Source organism: Anomaloglossus baeobatrachus, chromosome 5, assembly GCF_048569485.1.
Source record: "Anomaloglossus baeobatrachus isolate aAnoBae1 chromosome 5, aAnoBae1.hap1, whole genome shotgun sequence".
NCBI classification, from domain to species: Eukaryota; Metazoa; Chordata; class Amphibia; order Anura; family Aromobatidae; genus Anomaloglossus; species Anomaloglossus baeobatrachus.
Window position 1 is genome coordinate 265931808 of NC_134357.1, and position 21139 is coordinate 265952946.

General features: G+C 43.9%; 1 protein-coding gene across 1 annotated transcript in view; it reads left to right on the forward strand.

The window, feature by feature from the left end:
* LOC142311225 (gastrula zinc finger protein XlCGF66.1-like) overlaps nt 1-20632 on the forward strand; it is a 48540-nt gene extending 27908 nt beyond the window's left edge. The window contains exons 3-7 of the mRNA XM_075349442.1: nt 4778-4969; nt 5055-5178; nt 5263-5339; nt 6305-6416; nt 19739-20632. Of these exons, the coding sequence (XP_075205557.1) occupies nt 4778-4969; nt 5055-5178; nt 5263-5339; nt 6305-6416; nt 19739-20436 (1203 nt within the window). The 3' untranslated portion in view covers nt 20437-20632. The remainder of the gene's footprint in view (nt 1-4777; nt 4970-5054; nt 5179-5262; nt 5340-6304; nt 6417-19738) is intronic.
* The last annotated feature ends 507 nt before the right edge of the window (nt 20633-21139 follow it).

Sequence of the window (21139 nt, forward strand, 5' to 3'; positions counted from 1 at the left end):
CCGTGAGTGAAATCATACAGCCAGTGCCTGATACATGCTGCCAGTGCGTGAAATCATACAGCCAGTGCCTGATACATGCTGCCCGTGAGGGAAATCATATAGCCAGTGCCTGATACATGCTGCCCGTGAGTGAAATCATACAGCCAGTGCCTGATACATGCTGCCCATGAGTGAAATCATACAGCCAGTGCCTGATACATGCTGCCAGTGCGTGAATCATACAGCCAGTGCCTGATACATGCTGCCAGTGCGTGAAATCATATAGCCAGTGCCTGATACATGCTGCCCGTGAAGGAAATCATATAGCCAGTGCCTGATACATGCTGCCCGTGAGTGAAATCATACAGCCAGTGTCTGATGCATGCTGCCCGTGAGGGAAATCATATAGCCAGTGCCTGATACATGCTGCCCGTGAGTGAAATCATACAGCCAGTGCCTGATACATGCTGCCCGTGAGTGAAATCATACAGCCAGTGCCTGATGCATGCTGCCCGTGAGTGATATCATACAGCCAGTGCCTGATACATGCTGCCCGTGAGTGAAATCATACAGCCAGTGCCTGATACATGCTGCCCGTGAGTGAAATCATACAGCCAGTGCCTGATGCATGCTGCCCGTGAGTGATATCATACAGCCAGTGCCTGATACATGCTGCCCGTGAGTGAAATCATACAGCCAGTGCCTGATGCATGCTGCCCGTGAGTGATATCATACAGCCAGTGCCTGATACATGCTGCCCGTGAGTGAAATCATACAGCCAGTGCCTGATACGTGCTGCCAGTGCGTGATATTATACAGCCAGTGCCTGATACATGCTGCCAGTGCGTGATATTATACAGCCAGTGCCTGATACATGCTGCCAGTGCGTGAAATCATACAGCCAGTGCCTGATACATGCTGCCCGTGAGTGATATTATACAGCCAGTGCCTGATATATGCTGCCCGTGAGTGAAATCATACAGCCAGTGCCTGATACATGCTGCCCGTGAGGGAAATCATACAGCCAGTGCCTGATACATGCTGCCCGTGAGGGAAATCATATAGCCAGTGCCTGATACATGCTGCCCGTGAGTGAAATCATACAGCCAGTGCCTGATACATGCTGCCCGTGAGTGAAATCATACAGCCAGTGCCTGATACATGCTGCCAGTGCGTGAAATCATACAGCCAGTGCCTGATACATGCTGCCCGTGAGTGATATCATACAGCCAGTGCCTGATACATGCTGCCCGTGAGTGAAATCATACAGCCAGTGCCTGATACATGCTGCCAGTGCGTGAAATCATACAGCCAGTGCCTGATACATGCTGCCCGTGAGGGAAATCATATAGCCAGTGCCTGATACATGCTGCCCGTGAGTGAAATCATACAGCCAGTCCTGATACATGCTGCCCATGAGTGAAATCATACAGCCAGTGCCTGATACATGCTGCCAGTGCGTGAATCATACAGCCAGTGCCTGATACATGCTGCCAGTGCGTGAAATCATATAGCCAGTGCCTGATACATGCTGCCCGTGAGGGAAATCATATAGCCAGTGCCTGATACATGCTGCCCGTGAGTGAAATCATACAGCCAGTGCCTGATGCATGCTGCCCGTGAGGGAAATCATATAGCCAGTGCCTGATACATGCTGCCCGTGAGTGAAATCATACAGCCAGTGCCTGATACATGCTGCCCGTGAGTGAAATCATACAGCCAGTGCCTGATGCATGCTGCCCGTGAGTGATATCATACAGCCAGTGCCTGATACATGCTGCCCGTGAGTGAAATCATACAGCCAGTGCCTGATACATGCTGCCCGTGAGTGAAATCATACAGCCAGTACCTGATGCATGCTGCCCGTGAGTGATATCATACAGCCAGTGCCTGATACATGCTGCCCGTGAGTGAAATCATACAGCCAGTGCCTGATGCATGCTGCCCGTGAGTGATATCATACAGCCAGTGCCTGATACATGCTGCCCGTGAGTGAAATCATACAGCCAGTGCCTGATACGTGCTGCCAGTGCGTGATATTATACAGCCAGTGCCTGATACATGCTGCCAGTGCGTGATATTATACAGCCAGTGCCTGATACATGCTGCCAGTGCGTGAAATCATACAGCCAGTGCCTGATACATGCTGCCCGTGAGTGATATTATACAGCCAGTGCCTGATATATGCTGCCCGTGAGTGAAATCATACAGCCAGTGCCTGATACATGCTGCCCGTGAGTGAAATCATACAGCCAGTGCCTGATACATGCTGCCCGTGAGGGAAATCATATAGCCAGTGCCTGATACATGCTGCCCGTGAGTGAAATCATACAGCCAGTGCCTGATACATGCTGCCCGTGAGTGAAATCATACAGCCAGTGCCTGATACATGCTGCCAGTGCGTGAAATCATACAGCCAGTGCCTGATACATGCTGCCCGTGAGTGATATCATACAGCCAGTGCCTGATACATGCTGCCCGTGAGTGAAATCATACAGCCAGTGCCTGATACATGCTGCCAGTGCGTGAAATCATACAGCCAGTGCCTGATACATGCTGCCAGTGCGTGAAATCATACAGCCAGTGCCTGATACATGCTGCCCGTGAGTGATATCATACAGCCAGTGCCTGATACATGCTGCCCGTGAGTGAAATCATACAGCCAGTGCCTGATACATGCTGCCAGTGCGTGAAATCATACAGCCAGTGCCTGATACATGCTGCCCGTGAGGGAAATCATATAGCCAGTGCCTGATACATGCTGCCCGTGAGTGAAATCATACAGCCAGTGCCTGATACATGCTGCCCATGAGTGAAATCATACAGCCAGTGCCTGATACATGCTGCCAGTGCGTGAATCATACAGCCAGTGCCTGATACATGCTGCCAGTGCGTGAAATCATATAGCCAGTGCCTGATACATGCTGCCCGTGAGTGAAATCATACAGCCAGTGCCTGATGCATGCTGCCCGTGAGTGATATCATACAGCCAGTGCCTGATACATGCTGCCCGTGAGTGAAATCATACAGCCAGTGCCTGATACATGCTGCCCGTGAGTGAAATCATACAGCCAGTACCTGATGCATGCTGCCCGTGAGTGATATCATACAGCCAGTGCCTGATACATGCTGCCCGTGAGTGAAATCATACAGCCAGTGCCTGATGCATGCTGCCCGTGAGTGATATCATACAGCCAGTGCCTGATACATGCTGCCCGTGAGTGAAATCATACAGCCAGTGCCTGATACGTGCTGCCAGTGCGTGATATTATACAGCCAGTGCCTGATACATGCTGCCAGTGCGTGATATTATACAGCCAGTGCCTGATACATGCTGCCAGTGCGTGAAATCATACAGCCAGTGCCTGATACATGCTGCCCGTGAGTGATATTATACAGCCAGTGCCTGATATATGCTGCCCGTGAGTGAAATCATACAGCCAGTGCCTGATACATGCTGCCCGTGAGTGAAATCATACAGCCAGTGCCTGATACATGCTGCCCGTGAGGGAAATCATATAGCCAGTGCCTGATACATGCTGCCCGTGAGTGAAATCATACAGCCAGTGCCTGATACATGCTGCCCGTGAGTGAAATCATACAGCCAGTGCCTGATACATGCTGCCAGTGCGTGAAATCATACAGCCAGTGCCTGATACATGCTGCCCGTGAGTGATATCATACAGCCAGTGCCTGATACATGCTGCCCGTGAGTGAAATCATACAGCCAGTGCCTGATACATGCTGCCAGTGCGTGAAATCATACAGCCAGTGCCTGATACATGCTGCCTGTGAGGGAAATCATATAGCCAGTGCCTGATACATGCTGCCCGTGAGTGAAATCATACAGCCAGTGCCTGATACATGCTGCCCATGAGTGAAATCATACAGCCAGTGCCTGATACATGCTGCCAGTGCGTGAATCATACAGCCAGTGCCTGATACATGCTGCCAGTGCGTGAAATCATATAGCCAGTGCCTGATACATGCTGCCCGTGAGGGAAATCATATAGCCAGTGCCTGATACATGCTGCCCGTGAGTGAAATCATACAGCCAGTGCCTGATGCATGCTGCCCGTGAGGGAAATCATATAGCCAGTGCCTGATGCATGCTGCCCGTGAGTGAAATCATAAAGCCAGTGCCTGATGCATGCTGCCCGTGAGTGATATCATACAGCCAGTGCCTGATACATGCTGCCCGTGAGTGAAATCATACAGCCAGTGCCTGATACATGCTGCCCGTGAGTGAAATCATACAGCCAGTGCCTGATACATGCTGCCCGTGAGTGAAATCATACAGCCAGTGCCTGATACATGCTGCCAGTGCGTGAAATCATACAGCCAGTGCCTGATACATGCTGCCCGTGAGTGATATCATACAGCCAGTGCCTGATACATGCTGCCCGTGAGTGAAATCATACAGCCAGTGCCTGATACATGCTGCCAGTGCGTGAAATCATACAGCCAGTGCCTGATACATGCTGCCCGTGAGTGAAATCATACAGCCAGTGCCTGATACATGCTGCCCGTGAGTGAAATCATACAGCCAGTGCCTGATGCATGCTGCCCGTGAGTGATATCATACAGCCAGTGCCTGATACATACTGCCCGTGAGTGAAATCATACAGCCAGTGCCTGATACATGCTGCCCGTGAGTGAAATCCTACAGCCAGTGCCTGATACATGCTGCTAAACACAAGATTAATAGACCATTTCTATCAATTATCAATAAACATGGCTGGAGAGAGAAGGCGTTTTTGGAATGTATATAATGAATGCTGTCACTCTCCAAACACAGGATTACACAGTGGTGAAGAAGACCTCTGCTGAGTGTGTCACCTCCGGCAACTATCCAAAAATAATAGGAGTAGGGTGCAAAACCCAGAGGCCTATTAGAGAGAACCCTCTTCATTTACTGATACATAATAAAAGCAATGAGCAGAAGATCCTAGACCTCACCTACAAGATGATTGAGCTGCTGACTGGAGAGGTGAGCGCTGCTGGGAATACTGGCACATTATACCGTAACAAGGGATGATGTGTCTGGATGATGACTGTATCATTGTATGTGTCAGGTTCCTATAAGGTGTCAGGATGTCACTGTCCATTTCTCCATGGAGGAGTGGGAATATATAGAAGGAAACAAGGATCTGTACAAGGACGTCCTGATTGAAGACCCACAGAACCCCACATCACTAAGTAAAGGGAGACTTTTGTTGGTTGTTAAGGTGATCACAAGTTTGAAAGACGCCTAATACCTCCATCCTCGTGTGTTTTCTACAGATAGATTAAATAATAGAAGAATGTCAGAGGGAGGTTCCAATTCCACATTTGCACAGGATTGTCCACTGATGACTCAGGTAGGTCTTTTTAAGGCCTTTCTAAAACCTAAAGTTTTGCAACACATATAGACTTCAGTATAAGACTTCAGGTTATATATAAAACAGTGAATGTTGGAATATAATTTGTAGATGAAAAGCATTCTGTTGCAGCATTAAAAAGTCTTGAAGATTCTTTGCTGTCAGAGGCGCATTATTTACTGCCTATCAGTATAAGGGCTCTTTCAGACATCCATGATGATCAATCTGATCTCCTCAGATTGCAATGCCCAGACTGGCTGCGTGTCTCCCAACTCAAGCGTGAAAAATAGTTATCTTATTAAAAAAAGCACTCCCATTAAAGTTTTTATCATCTTAATATATAGCTGTCATTATATTATAGAACACTGGTTACTTAGAATTGCTAAATTTTCTCTTCTACCCAGTTAATCTTTCTGCTTTCCATTAGGTCTTTGACATTATGTAATTTGAAAAATTACAAGCTGAATCCTTCTTCACTCTATTTAGAAACAAGAAATCTATTTTCCCTGCATGAGTGATCACTGCAAAAGTCCCTGGCAGCCAGGAGGAGGGAGCACCTGGGTCGGGCGTTTAAGAGGGGAATGATTCATGCAGGGACAAGAAACTTCCTGTTTCTACATAGAGCAGAGAAAAGAGAAGAATTTACTGGTAGAAGGGCAAAATGAGCAATTGTCAGTACACCGTGGTACAGTATATGGTAATATGATTGTGTGTATTTGATTTCCCTGCATAAGAACTACAAGACATGAGCTTATCTTATTACGAGGTGGGCCTTTCAATAAATTAAGTGCATTTTACTTGTGCGTATCTTAGAAAAATAAAAAATAACATGTAATTACTTTTAGATCTGTTCATGATGGCATCTCATGCATGTGCACTATTAGATAGCTGGGATATTGTAGGGGGCTAATTGATAGCAGTCGATGTGCTAAAGTATTACTCATTTATTCCTTATGGTGAATCAGTGGGAAGATCTGGTCAATATTAAAGCTGAAATTCAAGCTGAAATAGAAGACCCATATCTGAAGAGTGATAATCAGTTCAAGGAAGAAGCAATTCCTGTGGCTATTCAACCAGGTGAGTATATTCAAATATGAGGAAAAATATTTGTGGTGGGATATAGACAGGAGTCTGTTCCCCTCTTTCCATCAAGAAGCCAGAAAGTTTGGTCTCTTTTCTGCAAGATGATATTTTCTTGCATACATCCACTTTACTTTTTGGTGTATCCTCTAAATCTCTACACTGGGGATGTCCTCAGTACCATTCATATCAGTTTATTGAGTACATCTGTATGGTTCAGAACAGGATTCATTTACAGAACATCACTGTTCAGTAATGGATGGTAATCAAAGGCTAAATTACAAAATAGGCATTTTTACAATCAAGAACTTTCCCTATAAAGCACAAAAGTGCAATCAACATTAAATTATTTGTATTATTTAACTCTCAACTATAAGTCAGCAATCAGTTAGTCCTACTCCCCACTTTCAGTCAAACACAGGTAGTTGCATATCTGGTTTTTTTTTTCTTCAAAAAGAGAAATTACTTACAACAAAGATGGAGCTGCAGCTGTACGTTACCTAGGCCAAAAACTACCACTCCAGCAGGATACAGCTAAGCCCCCACTAGGTGGAGGCATCACAGGTGCAGGAGAAGCAAATCACACACACACACTTCCAAACATGGAGGGGGCAATTGCTGGATGGTAAAACTGCTCACTGATGGCTTGCATAGAGCACTGTTCACACTTGCGGATGCACAGTCACAAACCCGCAGCCTATTAGGTGACGCCCATACTATTAGATCAGGGGGCTGCCAACCCGTACTCCACTGCACATCATACAGGGACAGAACTCTAACATGCAAGGCCCAACAAAAAGGGGCCTGGCTGTATCCTGTCCAAAAAATGAGTTTTTTTTGTTTGTGTTATGGCCACATCTGCAAGTGTGAACAGCGCTCTATGCAAGCCATCAGTGTGCAGTTTTAACATCCAGCAATCGCCCCCTCCATGTTTGGAAGTGTGTGATTTGCTTCTCCTGCACCTGTGATGCCTCCACCTATTGGGGGCTTAGCTGAATCCTGCTGGAGTAGTAGTTTTTGGCCTAGGTAACGTACAGCTGCAGTTCCATCTTTGCTGTTAGTAAGGATATGTGTTCTTCTTTTTTGCTTTTTTATATTTCAAAAAGAGAAAGAAGGATAGATCATGCAGGTTATCATGTGACTGCTGCATGTATTCGATTTGCATACTAACAATAACCGTTACATGCCAACTAGACTCCTCCAGCTTCTCTCAATTCACTAAAGCGGGCTTTACACGCTACGACATCGCTAATGCGGAGTCGTTGGGGTCACGGAATTCGTGACGCACATCCGGCCGCATTAGCGATGCCGTTGCGTGTGACATCGATAAGCGATTTTGCATCGTTGCAAAAACGTGCAAAATCGCTAATCGGCGACACGGGGGTCCATTCTCAAATCTCGTTACTGCAGCAGTAACGAGATTGTTCCTCGTTCCTGCGGCAGCACACATCGCTGCGTGTGACGCCGCAGGAGCGAGGAAGCTCTCCCTACCGGCCTCCCGGCCGCTATGCGGAAGGAAGGAGGTGGGCGGGATGTTACGTCCCGCTCATCTCCGCCCCTCCGCTGCTATTGGGCGGCGTTTCAGTGACGTTTCAGTGACGTCGCTGTGACGCCGCACGGACCGCCCCCTTAGAAAGGAGGCGGTTCGCCGGTCACAGCGACGTCGCCGGACAGGTAAGTATGTGTGACGGCTGTGGGCGACGTTGTGCGCCACGGGCAGCGATGTGCCCGTGTCGCGCAACAGATGGGGGCGGGTACCCACACTAGCGATATCGGGACCGATATCGCAGTGTGTAAAGTAGCCTTTATATGGAGATTAGTCAACATACCCAGTTGGCACGTGAAAGCAAATCATATTTCTTGTGGCCATGTAACTACTTCCTCGACAAAACTGAGGAATCAAGACAGTTTACACCCCACACGCCATCACAATTCTGCAGTCACATAGCTTGACTGCAGAAGTTTGTCCCAACACCGGACAATTAACCCTTTAATAAACACTAAAGTATATTTTTAATCTTATTTTTTTGGAAAGTGGCACATCATAGGAGCGTTTTTTTCTATCTACATATGCTGTTCTTGTCTCTTAGGCACATTGTACCTTTACACAGAGATAAATCTATGTAATACATAAATGTTATAAATGTACTTGAATACATTTGATTCTTGAGAAAGGCATCAAATGAGAAGCTGAAATGTTGCATGTAACTGAATGAATAAAATGCACTTTTTCCACTTATTTCCATTGGAGTGCTACTTCCATATATGTATATATATGTATACACATACAGTGCTGGCCAAAAGTATTGGCACCCCTGCAATTCTGTCAGAGAATACTCTTGTTTATTCTTGAAAATGATTGCAATCACAAATTCTTTGGTATTATCTTCATTTATTTTACTTGCAATGAAAAAACACAACAGAGAATGAAACAAAAATCAAATCATTGATCATTTCACACAAAACTCCAAAAATGGGCCAGACAAAAGTATTGGCACCCTTAGCCTAATACTTGGTTGCACAACCTTTAGCCAAAATAACTGCGAACAACCGCTTCCGGTAACCATCAATGAGTTCCTTACAATGATCTCCTGGAATTTTAGACCATTCTTCTTTGGCAAACTGCTCCAGATCCCTGAGATTTGAAGGGTGCCTTCTCCAAACTGCCATTTTGAGATCTCTCCACAGGTGTTCTATGGGATTCAGGTCTGGACTCATTGCTGGCCACTTTAGTACTCTCCAGTGCTTTCTCTCAAACTATTTTCTAGTGCTTTTTGAAGTGTGTTTTGGGTCATTGTCCTGCTGGAAGACCCATGACCTCTGAGGAAGACCCAGCTTTCTCACACTGGGCCCGTGTTCTTTTCTTTGAATGCCTCTTTTTTTTTTTTTTCCAGTAAACTCTATGTTGATGGCTTTTCCCAAAAAGCTCTACCTTTGTCTCATCTGACCAGAGAACATTCTTCCAAAACATTTTAGGCTTTCTCAGGTAAATTTTGGCAAACTCCAGCCTGGCTTTTTTATGTCTCGGGGTAAGAAGTGGGGTCTTCCTGGGTATCCTACCATACAGTCCCTTTTCATTGAGACACCGACGGATAGTACGGGTTGACACTGTTGTACCCTCGGACTGCAGGGCAGCTTGAACTTGTTTGGATGTTAGTCGAGGTTCTTTATCTACCATCCACACAATCTTGCGTTGAAATCTCTCGTCAATTTTTCTTTTCCTTCCACATCTAGGGAGGTTAGCCACAGTGCCATGGGCTTTAAACTTCTTGATGACACTGCGCACCGTGGACACAGGAATTTTCAGGTCTTTGGAGATGGACTTATAGCCTTGAGATTGCTCATGCCTCCTCACAATTTGGATTCTCAAGCCCTCAGACAGTTCTTTGGTCTTCTTTCTTTCTCCATGCTCAATGTGGTACACACAGGACAGAGGTTGAGTCAACTTTAATCCATGTCAGCTGGCTGCAAGTGTGATTTAGTTATTGTCAACACCTGTTAGGTGCCACAGGTAAGTTACAGGTGCTGTTAATTTCACAAATTAGAGAAGCATCACATGATTTTTCAAACAGTGCCAATACTTTTGTCCACCCCCTTTTTTATGTTTGGTGTGGAATTATATCCAATTTGGCTTTGACAAATTTTTTTTTTTCTTCAGTGAAGACAAATTAAATGAAGATAATAATACCAAAGAATTTGAGATTGCAATCATTTTCAAGAAGAAACTGAGTATTATCTGACAGAATTGCAGGGGTGCCATGCCAATACTTTTGGCCAGCACTGTGTGTGTATATATATATGTGTGTGTGTGTGTGTGTGTGTGTGTGTGTGTGTGTGTATATATAATATATATATACATATCTATATATATATATATATATATATATATATATATATATATATATATATATATATATATATATATAATATATTATAGTCATATGAAAAGTTTGGGCACCCCTATTAATGTTAACCTTTTTTCTTTATAACAATTTCGGTTTTTGCAACAGCTATTTCAGTTTCATATATCTAATAACTGATGGACTGAGTAATATTTCTGGATTGAAATGAGGATTATTGTACTAACAGAAAATGTGCAATCCGCATTTAAACAAAATTTGACCGGTGCAAAAGTATGGGCACCTCAACATAAAAGTGACATTAATATTTTGTAGATCCTCCTTTTGCAAAAATAACAGCCTCTTCTAGTCGCTTCCTGTACCTTTTAATGAGTTCCTGGATCCTGGATGAAGGTATATTTGACCATTCCTGTTTACAAAACAATTCCAGTTCAGTTAAGTTTGATGGTCGCCGAGCATGGACAGCCCGCTTCAAATCATCCCACAGATGTTCAATGATATTCAGGTCTGGGGACTGGGATGGCCATTCCAGAACATTGTAATTGTTCCTCCGCATGAATGCCTGAGTAGATTTGGAGCGGTGTTTTGGATCATTGTCTTGCTGAAATATCCATCCCCTGCGTAACTTCAACTTCGTCACTGATTCTTGCACATTATTGTCAAGAATCTGCTGATACTGAGTTGAATCCATGCGACCCTCAACTTTACCAAGATTCCCAGTGCCGGCATTGGCCACACAGCCCCAAAGCATGAACCTCCACCAAATTTTACTGTGGGTAGCAAGTGCTTTTCTTGGAATGCCGTTTTTTTTGCCTCCATGCATAACGCCTTTTTGTATGACCAAACAACTCAATCTTTGTTTCATCAGTTCACAGGACCTTCTTCCAAAATGTAACTGGCTTGTCCAAATGTGCTTTTGCATACCTCAGGCGACTCTGTTTGTGGCGTGCTTGCAGAAACGTTTTCTTTCGCATCACTCTCCCATACAGCTTCTCCTTGTGCAACGTGCGCTGTATTGTTGACCGATGCATAGTGACACCATCTGCAGCAAGATGAAGCTGCAGGTCTTTGGAGGTGGTCTGTGGATTGTCCTTGACTGTTCTCACCATTTTTCTTCTCTGCCTTTCTGATATTTTTCTTGGCCTGCCACTTCTGGGCTTAACAAGAACTGTACCTGTGTTCTTCCATTTCCTTACTATGTTCCTTACAGTGGAAACTGACAGTTTAAATTTCTGAGACAACTTTTTGTATCCTTCCCCTGAACAACTATGTTGAATAATCTTTGTTTTCAGATCATTTGAGAGTTGTTTTGAGGAGCCCATGATGCCACTCTTCATAGGAGATTCAAATAGGAGAACAACTTGCAAGTGGCCACCTTAAATACCTTTTCTCATGATTGGATACACCTGCCTATGAAGTTCAAAGCTCAATGAGGTTACAAAACCAATTTAGCGCTTTAGTAAGTCAGTAAAAAGTAGTTAGGCGTGTTCAAATCAAGAAATTGATAAGGGTGCCCATACTTTTGCACCTGTCAAATTTTGTTTAAATGCGGATTGTACATTTTCCGTTAGTACAATAAACCTCATTTCAATCCAGAAATATTACTCAGTCCATCAGTTATTAGATATATGAAACTGAAACAGCTGTTGCAAAAACCCAAACTTTATCATATGACTGTGTGTGTGTGTGTGTGTGTGTGTGTGTGTGTGTATATATATATATATATATATACATATACACACACACACATATATATATATATATATATATATATATATGTATCTATATGTATGTGTCTTAGTACATAGTTGTGAGCTGATGTCTTTATGTACTAATACAATGTGCCTATAAAGAAGAACAGCACGTGGAGAAGTGGCCATAGAAAGCTCTGTTTACCTTGACCACACAGCCTGTTGCTTACAGCTTAGGCTGCTTCCTTAACATGCTACAGTTTGTAAGTTTGAATAACCAGAAGAAGCAGTCATCTACTTATACTTCCAAAAAATAGACCGGTCTACAGGAAGGGAGTGACTCAGATTAGTGCTTCGTTTAGATTGCCAAGGTATAGCATAAATGTCATGATGACAATTTTAGAGCCTAGAAGAGACATTAATTCATCTCACCATATCACCTTCTGTCTCTTTGCTTTCCTGTTTGCCAGCACAGGCATCTGCCACGTTCCAACTCTTTTAGAATATGTCTGAATTTTTTTTTTCCAAAACGTTTTTTATTGATTTTTCAAATTTATAAAAACATGACAAATATCATTGCAAAAGAAGAACATTAGTCTGACAAAATATGACATAGAGGTGGGTGATACCCCAATTTGGAGTTCCATGCTGCTGTTCGATTTAAGATAGTATCAGTAACATTAAACCAAAACAGAGGTAATGAAATATAATATAACATATGCAATACAATTCGTTAAATCTCTGTGTCATCCCTGAATGATTTCAATTTTGCTAGCGTGCCTTGGTATTCCCAACCGTCTCGTCTCCCCCTCCCGCCAGAGCCCCCTCCTAGGTGATTCTCAGTTTACCCAGGCTGTCCTGGATATCGCTCAGGATATACCACTCCGAGTGAACAAAAGGCGCCATCAGGTTAATTATTTCTCCCTGTGTGAATTGGCTTTCAATAAAATGTCTCCATCTCACAAAAAACTTGGCTGTCAACCCATCTTTATCCCTCTCCGCTTCTAGTTTTTCCAACTTCTGAAGGTTGTGTAGTTCGCCCATAATCTCCTTTATGGATGGGCCCTCCCTTTGAATCCAGTGTTTTAAGATGCAACGCTTAGCTATCATGGCTATGTCATGCGTTATTGTGTATTTCCTTTTTTCCTGCGTGCTCGGTCCTCCTCCTACTCCTCCCTCAAAGGAGTGGAAAATCCACACCATTAAGTCTAGATTGCTGAAAATTCCCCATGTTGACTGGGCAAACAGTCTGACTTGGTTCCAGAACCTAACGATTGTCTCACATTCCCATAGCCCATGCAGCATATCCGTTTTCTCTTTTTGACACTTAGGACACCACCTATCCCTACCTGGAATGTTGAAACCCATAATGGCCCTATGTAGAATTCTGAATTGAGTGTCTCTCCATCTCTCATTGGTAATATGTTTCCGCACTTGTACCCATCCTTTCAGTATATCATCTACCACTTCTTCCCTTCCCAATTGTTTCCCCCACGCTGTTAAAGTCCGACTATCCTCCCGTGAAATAAGCACCCCCCTTAGCGATCGATAAATGTTAGAGACATTTACACTTGTTACATCACATTCCAGTAACTCATCAATCGAACTTCTATTCAACTCTCTTCCAACCACACCCAGGTCTCCTATTATTCCATGCTTCAATTGTTCATATTTGATGATATGTGAACTATTAAGGTTGTACTTATCCAACACTTCCCGACCTGTCATCCACCTCCTGTCCTCCACATTCATAACATCTATCATTCTCCTGACTCCCCTCTCTTTCTATCTAGTAAATAGCTTGTTTTCTCGTCCCAGGGGAAAATTTGGGAATGCCCAGGGGTTCAAGTACTTGGACACTTTCCATGAGAACCCTAGTTTTTTTCTTACCGACTTCCATGTTAGCATGGTGTCTCGGAATATAATTGAGTTCCTTATGTGCCCTTCAACCCTGGATAGTGGGGAGTGCAGAATGGACGTCAGATTCCACGGTGACGCATATTTAGTTTCCATCGCATGATCTGAGTGCCTACTCGTTCCTCTCACCCAATCAATTACATGCCTCATGATACATACAAGATTATACCCTTGGACATCTGGAAAGTTTAGACCTCCCTCCTCTGCTGACTTCATCAGCGTACGCAGCTTTATTCTGGGTTTCCTTCCCCTCCACACAAATTCTGTATACGCGGAGTTGAGCTTATTCACATCCTTTAGTTTTAGCAATAGCGGGATCGTCTGGAAGGGATACAGTAGCCTAGGAAAGCTCATCACTTTTATCAGGTGGCATCTTGCCAGTAATGGAAGTGGCAGACCTTTCCATCCCTTTAATTGAACTATAATTTTCCTGATTAGCGGTCCATAGTTCAAGTTATAGATTGTTTCCACCGTTCTTCCTATATGCACTCCCAGGTATTTAATTGAAGATTGTGCTATAGGAATTCCACATAGACAGCCATCCCTTACTTGTCCCCCCATTGTCCCATGATGCCCCTTTAGGAACATGATCTCGCACTTTTTTTTTGTTCAGTTTGAAACCGGAGAATGAACCAAATTTTTCAATCAAGGCAAGAGTCTGTGGCAAATCCGCACTGGGGTCCCCCATATAAAGTATGATGTCATCAGCAAAAAGCGCTGTCTTTACTTCTGAACCCCTTATCTTGATTCCTTTAAAGCTATTTTGTCCCTGTAGTATTCTTGACAACGGCTCGATTGCCAGGTTGAATAAAAGAGGAGATAATGGGCAACCCTGTCTTGTTCCCTTCATCAAAGGGAACACGTCTGATAGAAAGCGCGGAGTGTGTACCCTAGCTCCCGAGTTGGCATAAAGGTTTCTAATGTAAAGTCTCATCTTACCTACAATCCCTATGGCCTCCATTACCCTGTCTAACCACCTCCAATTTATATTATCAAACGCTTTTTCTGCGTCAAGTGTAACTAGGGCATGTCTAGCCCCTCCCTCAGTGAGACCCAGTCTAACCGCGTCTACCACTAGAATTGTCTTTCGGATATTGGTAAAAGCATTTCTCCCCTTAATAAACCCCACCTGGTGGTTCGTACTGATCCTAGGTAACATCTCGGCCAGTCTATTAGCCATGATCTTGGACATAATTTTAAAATCCTGATTTATGAGCGATATAGGTCTATAACTAGAGGGATCATCCAGGTCCTTGGTTCCCTTGGGGAGTAATTTAATATATGCTATGTTGGAATTTTTGGGTATTTCCGCCCCTCCCAGGAAAGCATTAAAGACTGAGGTTAGATCCGGCGAGATCAGATCCTTCAGAGCCTTATAGAATTCACTGTTAAAACCGTCAGGTCCCGGTGCCTTGTTGGTGTTAAGCTCCCCAATTGTTCTCGTCACCTCCTCTACTGTGATATCTGTGTTTAAGCATACAAGATAAGGCAGAAAAGGGGTTAATGCTGCGCATCAGCCAAATGAAGACGTATAATGTTGATGAAGATGAGTATTCTTTTATTTGTTGTTGATGCATTGGTCCTGAGGAAGAGGTTGTCACCTTGAAACGCGTAGACCTATGAAATAAAATAAAAGAATACTCATCTTCATCAACATTATACGTCTTCATTTGGCTGATGCGCAGCATTAACCCCTTTTCTGCCTTATCTTGTATGCTCATCCACGTGGGGCTGCAGCAGACGCAATTATCTCATGCGCACTAGTGGTTGTGACTGTCACAACTGATCCAGGTGAGTGTATATTTTCCAGGTATACCCCACTGATCACTTTGGTGTTACACTATCAGCGCTCCTTATTTTCAGATCTATATCTGTGTTTAAGGCACTCAAATCTTCCTCCGTCAAGCTAGGCATTTGGGCTTGTCTTAGCCACTCTGCCTCGTCAGTCATGTCGTTATTCCCTGACCCATATAGTTTTCTATAGTAATCTCCCAGCAATTTATTAATGTCCTTAGGATCCGTAGTCACCACTCCCCCCTTTGTTTTCAGTTTAGAGATCACTGTCATTTTTCTGCTGCCCCTTGCCAGATTGGCCAACATCCTTCCCGCCTTGTTGCCAAACCTATGTAAGTCAACCTCCTTGTGCGACCAGAATAGTTGTTCCTTTTTTTTGGCCCATTCGTCAAATCCCTCTTTTGCCTCCAGCCATCTGCCTTTTGTCATGGGAGATCTATTTGTCACATAATTTGTATATGCTACCCGTACTGCTTCACTATGGAAATTATAATACTCATTGGTTTTCCGTTTGATCGTGGCTGCGTACCCCACCAGACGGCCCCTTAGGACCGCTTTTGCCGTTTCCCAAAATAACACTGGGGACTCTCTATGTTCCTTATTGTCCTCTGTGAATTCTCCCCACCACTCTTGTAGCACCTTGTGGAAATTATCTTGCCTGAGAAGGAACGATGGGAATCTCCATATGATATCTGATCCTCTCTATCCTCTCTAATGCCCAATCTCACCGGACTATGATCAGAGATCACCATAGTCTCTATCACACAATCTTGCATTCCACTCAGTAAATCTTGCGAGATCCAGAACTGATCAATACGTGACCAGCTATCATGAGGGTGAGAGAAGTGTGTATACTCTCTGTCATGTGGGTGAGTTAGTCTCCAGATGTCTTTCAGTCCTACGTCTTCTAATGTTACATCCCTATTGTCTAAACTCCTGCCCACATTAGCTGTCCCCTCCTCGCCCCTCCTCCTATCTTCAGCTGAGTCTGGGACTGTGTTAAAATCGCCTCCTACTATAATGTTAGCCTCCCCATCTGCTAATATGGTGGCCTTTATGCCATTATGGAATGTGATTTGTTGTGAATTTGGGCCATAGATATTATAAATACTGAGTTTACCCGCTGGACTAACGATTGTTAAGTGCTGCCACCTTCCCTGGTCGTCTGCCTCATGTGCCACTACCTCATGGCTGAATTGTTTATTTATTAGGATCATAGTGCCGGCTTTTCTACCTTGTGCCGCTGCCCCGTAAACGGTGCCCACCCAATGTTACTTCATGCGGAAAAATCCTCCCCCCTACCCCCCCCCCAAGTGGGTTTCCTGTAATAAGGCAATGTCTGTCTTTAGTCTTTTTAGATGTCTCAATATCATTGCTCGTTTGTTAGGTGATCTCAGCCCTTTAACATTCCACGTAGTTATTTGTATCATGTTTACCTGTGTATTCTGCTTTTACTACTCCCTCCCCTATGGGCCCCTGCATCAAGGAAGACGAGATGTTTGACACTAGAATCACAGTTGGTACCACAAAATCGACACTCCCTTTCCCCACCTTGCAAATATAACAAATACAACAAAAAGCATGTAACTGTAAAACATATTTTCCCTTCCGAGAAATCCACGGCGCTTTCCGCCACGTTGGTGAGCTCCCCTATTCCTAGCCAAAATATGTAGCTCCCTAATCACCCCCCATAAAATATATGTTCTATCCCCGGACTAACTTGATTAAGCCTTAAAAAATTATGCAAAAATTAGCACAGTATGTCAAAACCTCAGCAAGATTCTCCAGTCCTACTTATCTGTGACTCCAGGTAGCCATCAGTCCGACTTAGAACAAGCCCACTTCATTTGAATCTGGATGATGTTCCTGGACAAAGGAGAAAAAGAAAAAAGACAACGGGGAGAGAAGATGGAGAAAGAAAAAAAAAATGAGGGGGGGGAGAGGGCCCAGACTTTGGGATGTTTTCCTCTCTTTTCTCCTTTCCCCCTTCCTCCTCTCACCTCCCCATCCCTCTCTCCTTAATGCATCCTCCTCAACGCCTCTTCCTGTTTGGAAAAAAAAAAAAAACAGGCAAAGAAGGAAAAACAATGATGGAGTTCCAGTTCAGGCATCATGGTTTCTCTCCAAGGATTGGTTCCTGTGTTCCGGGCGAGAATTATGCTGTTGACCCGGGCTTAGCCTCCTTTCCTCCCTGGTCTCGACTTGCTTTTGTCCCCCAAGACGTCCCACATCTCTTCCTGAGCTTGTGGGGGGTCCTCTTCTATTATTCCCTTCTCCACTAGATCCTTTTTCTTGCCTTTCTGACCTAGTCTTGTCGAGTTCTGCCATGAGAATGTTTTCTGCTTCTTTGTAGTCCTTGTAGTATACAAACAAGCCTTTGGGATTTCTAACTTTCAGTGTAGCAGGGTATAATAGCTGGCATTTTACTTTTTTGTTGTACAGACATGAGCAAATTTTGCTGAATTCTTTTCTCCTTCTGGATACTTCGGCTGAGTAATCTCCAAAAATTAGCAGTCTGTTGCCTTGATATTGTAGTGGACACTTTCGTTCTCTAAAGGCCCTCAATATTTCCTCCTTATGCTTATAATCCAGGTACTTGACTATCACCTGTTTGGCTCTTATCGCGATATTCTTGTTTGAGTTTTGGCCCTCTCCCTTATTCGCCTCCTGGTGTCTCAGTGGACCCACTCTGTGGGCTCTTTCAACTCTGAATTTCACCTTTATGCCCAGGGCCTGCGGTAGCTCCAACTCGCATATATTATTCAACTGTCCAATCGACACCGACTCTGGTAATCCCACTATACGTAGGTTGTTGCGTCTCGATCTGTTTTCCAAATCTTCCGCCTTATCCTTTAAGTATTCATTATATTTCGCTAGAGCTGCTATTTGTGCTTGCATAGCCAGTATTGTCTCCTCGGAGTCAGATATTCTCTGCTCTGATTCTGCTAGTCTAGATGCATGGGCATTTATCTGTTTTTGCATATTAGCTAATGATGTTTGTATGGCTGCCTCAATAGCCACTTTAATCTCTTTTGACAAGTGTGATGCCACTTCTTCAGCCAGTTTTTTATAGTCCACATTAAGCTTTTGTGTATACTTGACTTGGCCTGCAGGTGGTGCTGTTTTCTTAGCGCTCTTTGTCTGGACTGGGCCACTGCCTCCCTCCCCCAATAACTTGAAGGCTTGTGATGTTGGTGTAGCAAGCTGTTTTCTGTTTCCTTTGGAAGGGGTACTGTTAATTCTTGCATTTGACTTCCTGTGTGTCTGAGTGGGATTAATCTCCCTGTACTGTTTGTCTGTTTCATCCTCCAACACTGCTGTGTCTCTGAGCTCCCCTGCTTTGCCAGCATCTTCTTCTCTCCCTTCTGCCTCCATATCTCCCTCATCCTCCCATTGTGATCCACCCTCATCAGTCCCCTGCATCCACCTCTCTCCTGCTCAGTCCTCCTGTGACTCCTTGCTCATATCTCCCTTATCTCCTGTCTCCTCGCTCATATCTCCCTTATCTCTCCCCCTCCTGCTCTGTGTTTGCTTTTCTGTGTCTCGCACCATGCCTTCAGGCTCCTCCCCCATCAGGCTCGTCGGCGCCATGCTGTTATCTTCTTCTCTGCACTGCCCATCCATGTCATTGCTTCTCCAGGCTCCCTCACCGCTGCCAGCGCTTCTCAGGAGGTACCGTTCCATAGCTGGCTGCTTTAGATAACCTCCTGTGCTGCTCTCTGCTCGGTGGCTTGTCCGGGGGGGGGGGGCTTTTTTTAGTCGGTTTCTGTGAGGGGTGGCAGGAGCTTCTCCTCTAGGCTTCCACCTCAGCCAGGACCGGATCTGGAAGTCCAGAATATGTCTGAATTTTATATATTGGATAGTTTCTGAATTAGTTTCTTGTGTGATGAGTCTGCAATAATGAACAATTTTTTTGTGTAATGGCAAAATGCTCTTTACCACTTCATAGCAGTACTTGACTACAATGCATGATATTTGTAAGTTTTAAAGTTTCATGTTTTACCGCATCGTATGTTGACATGTTAGGAAACCAGAAATCTGATCTTTTTTCCACCAGATGGACTCAGAAAGGGCAGAGAAAGACACCATGAAAATATTACACAAAGTTCCCTTGAAGACAATCTCATTACTCTACACATACATTCAAGATTCAGCAGTGCAGATCTATCATCTGTTCACCCAAGTCTGGAACCTATAAAAGAAGATATCTCTAAAAGTGCTCCTGATCTGATGCTGCCGACAGACTTAAAACAATATTTACAATACGAAAGCTTTAGTCCCATCTTCTATAATTCAAGTCATCCAGAACATGAGCAAATTCACACAAAGGATAAAACATTGTCATCTTGTTCTGTATGTGGAACGTGTTTTCTACAGAATTCAGATCATAGTAAACATAGAAAAACCCACAAAAATGGTAAGAACTTTTCATGTTCAGAGTGTGGCAAATATTTCACTAGGAAATCAGGTCTCGTTGACCACCAGAGAATTCACACAGGGGAGAAACTGTTTTTATGTTCTGAATGTGGGAAATGTTTTAGTAGAAAATCAACTCTTATTGATCATCAAAGAACTCACACAGGCGAGAAGCCGTTCTCATGTTCAGAGTGTGGAAAATGTTTTACTCAGAAATCATCCCTTGTCGATCACCAGAGAATTCACACAGGAGAGAAACCATTCTTATGCTTGGAATGTGGTAAGTGCTTTACCCAAAAATCAAATCTTGTTGCACACCAGAAACTTCATATATCATAGACACTAAACTAAAACATGTTCACAAAGTTGGAGATGGTCTACCGAGAAATTAGTTTTGTTAACCTTATTCTTAAATGGTAAAAATATAATTATGTTGTACATGTGGGAAATGTTTTTTGTAGAACGTGAAAAGGACTCCGGTAAAATCTATTTCTGGAATGTGAATAATCTTTTACAATAAAACCATATTTTGAAACTGATAAAAGGTGTATAAAGGAAATATGTCTTCTGCATTTGTAATGTAAAAAAAGGTCTCATATTTCATATGAAGGAAGAAGTCACACAAAGTGAGTAAAATTAATCATGGCATTAACATAGTTGTTTTTACCCGAATTTAAGAGTTATCTCGCTCTTTTAATTATTAAGATGAAATTAGCCTTGATTTTCCATGTTATAAATGACTTGCTAAAAAGTGATTTGTGGCTCAGATCTAAGGTTAGGTTCACATTTCCGTTGTTTTGCATCAGTCACATGCGTTGCTTGATGCTTGTGACTGATGCGTTGTACAACTGGTGACAAGAATTGGAATTCATTGTCATGAGAAAGCGGATTCCGTTGTAAAACGAGAGAGAGAGAACGATCAGCTGATCGTTCACAATAGCCGGACGCCGGCTTTTGAGAGCGATCAGATGATCTCCCTGCGGCCGGCTAATGAGAGCGATCAGCTGATCGTTCACAATAGCTCAGCCGCCGAGAGAGAGCA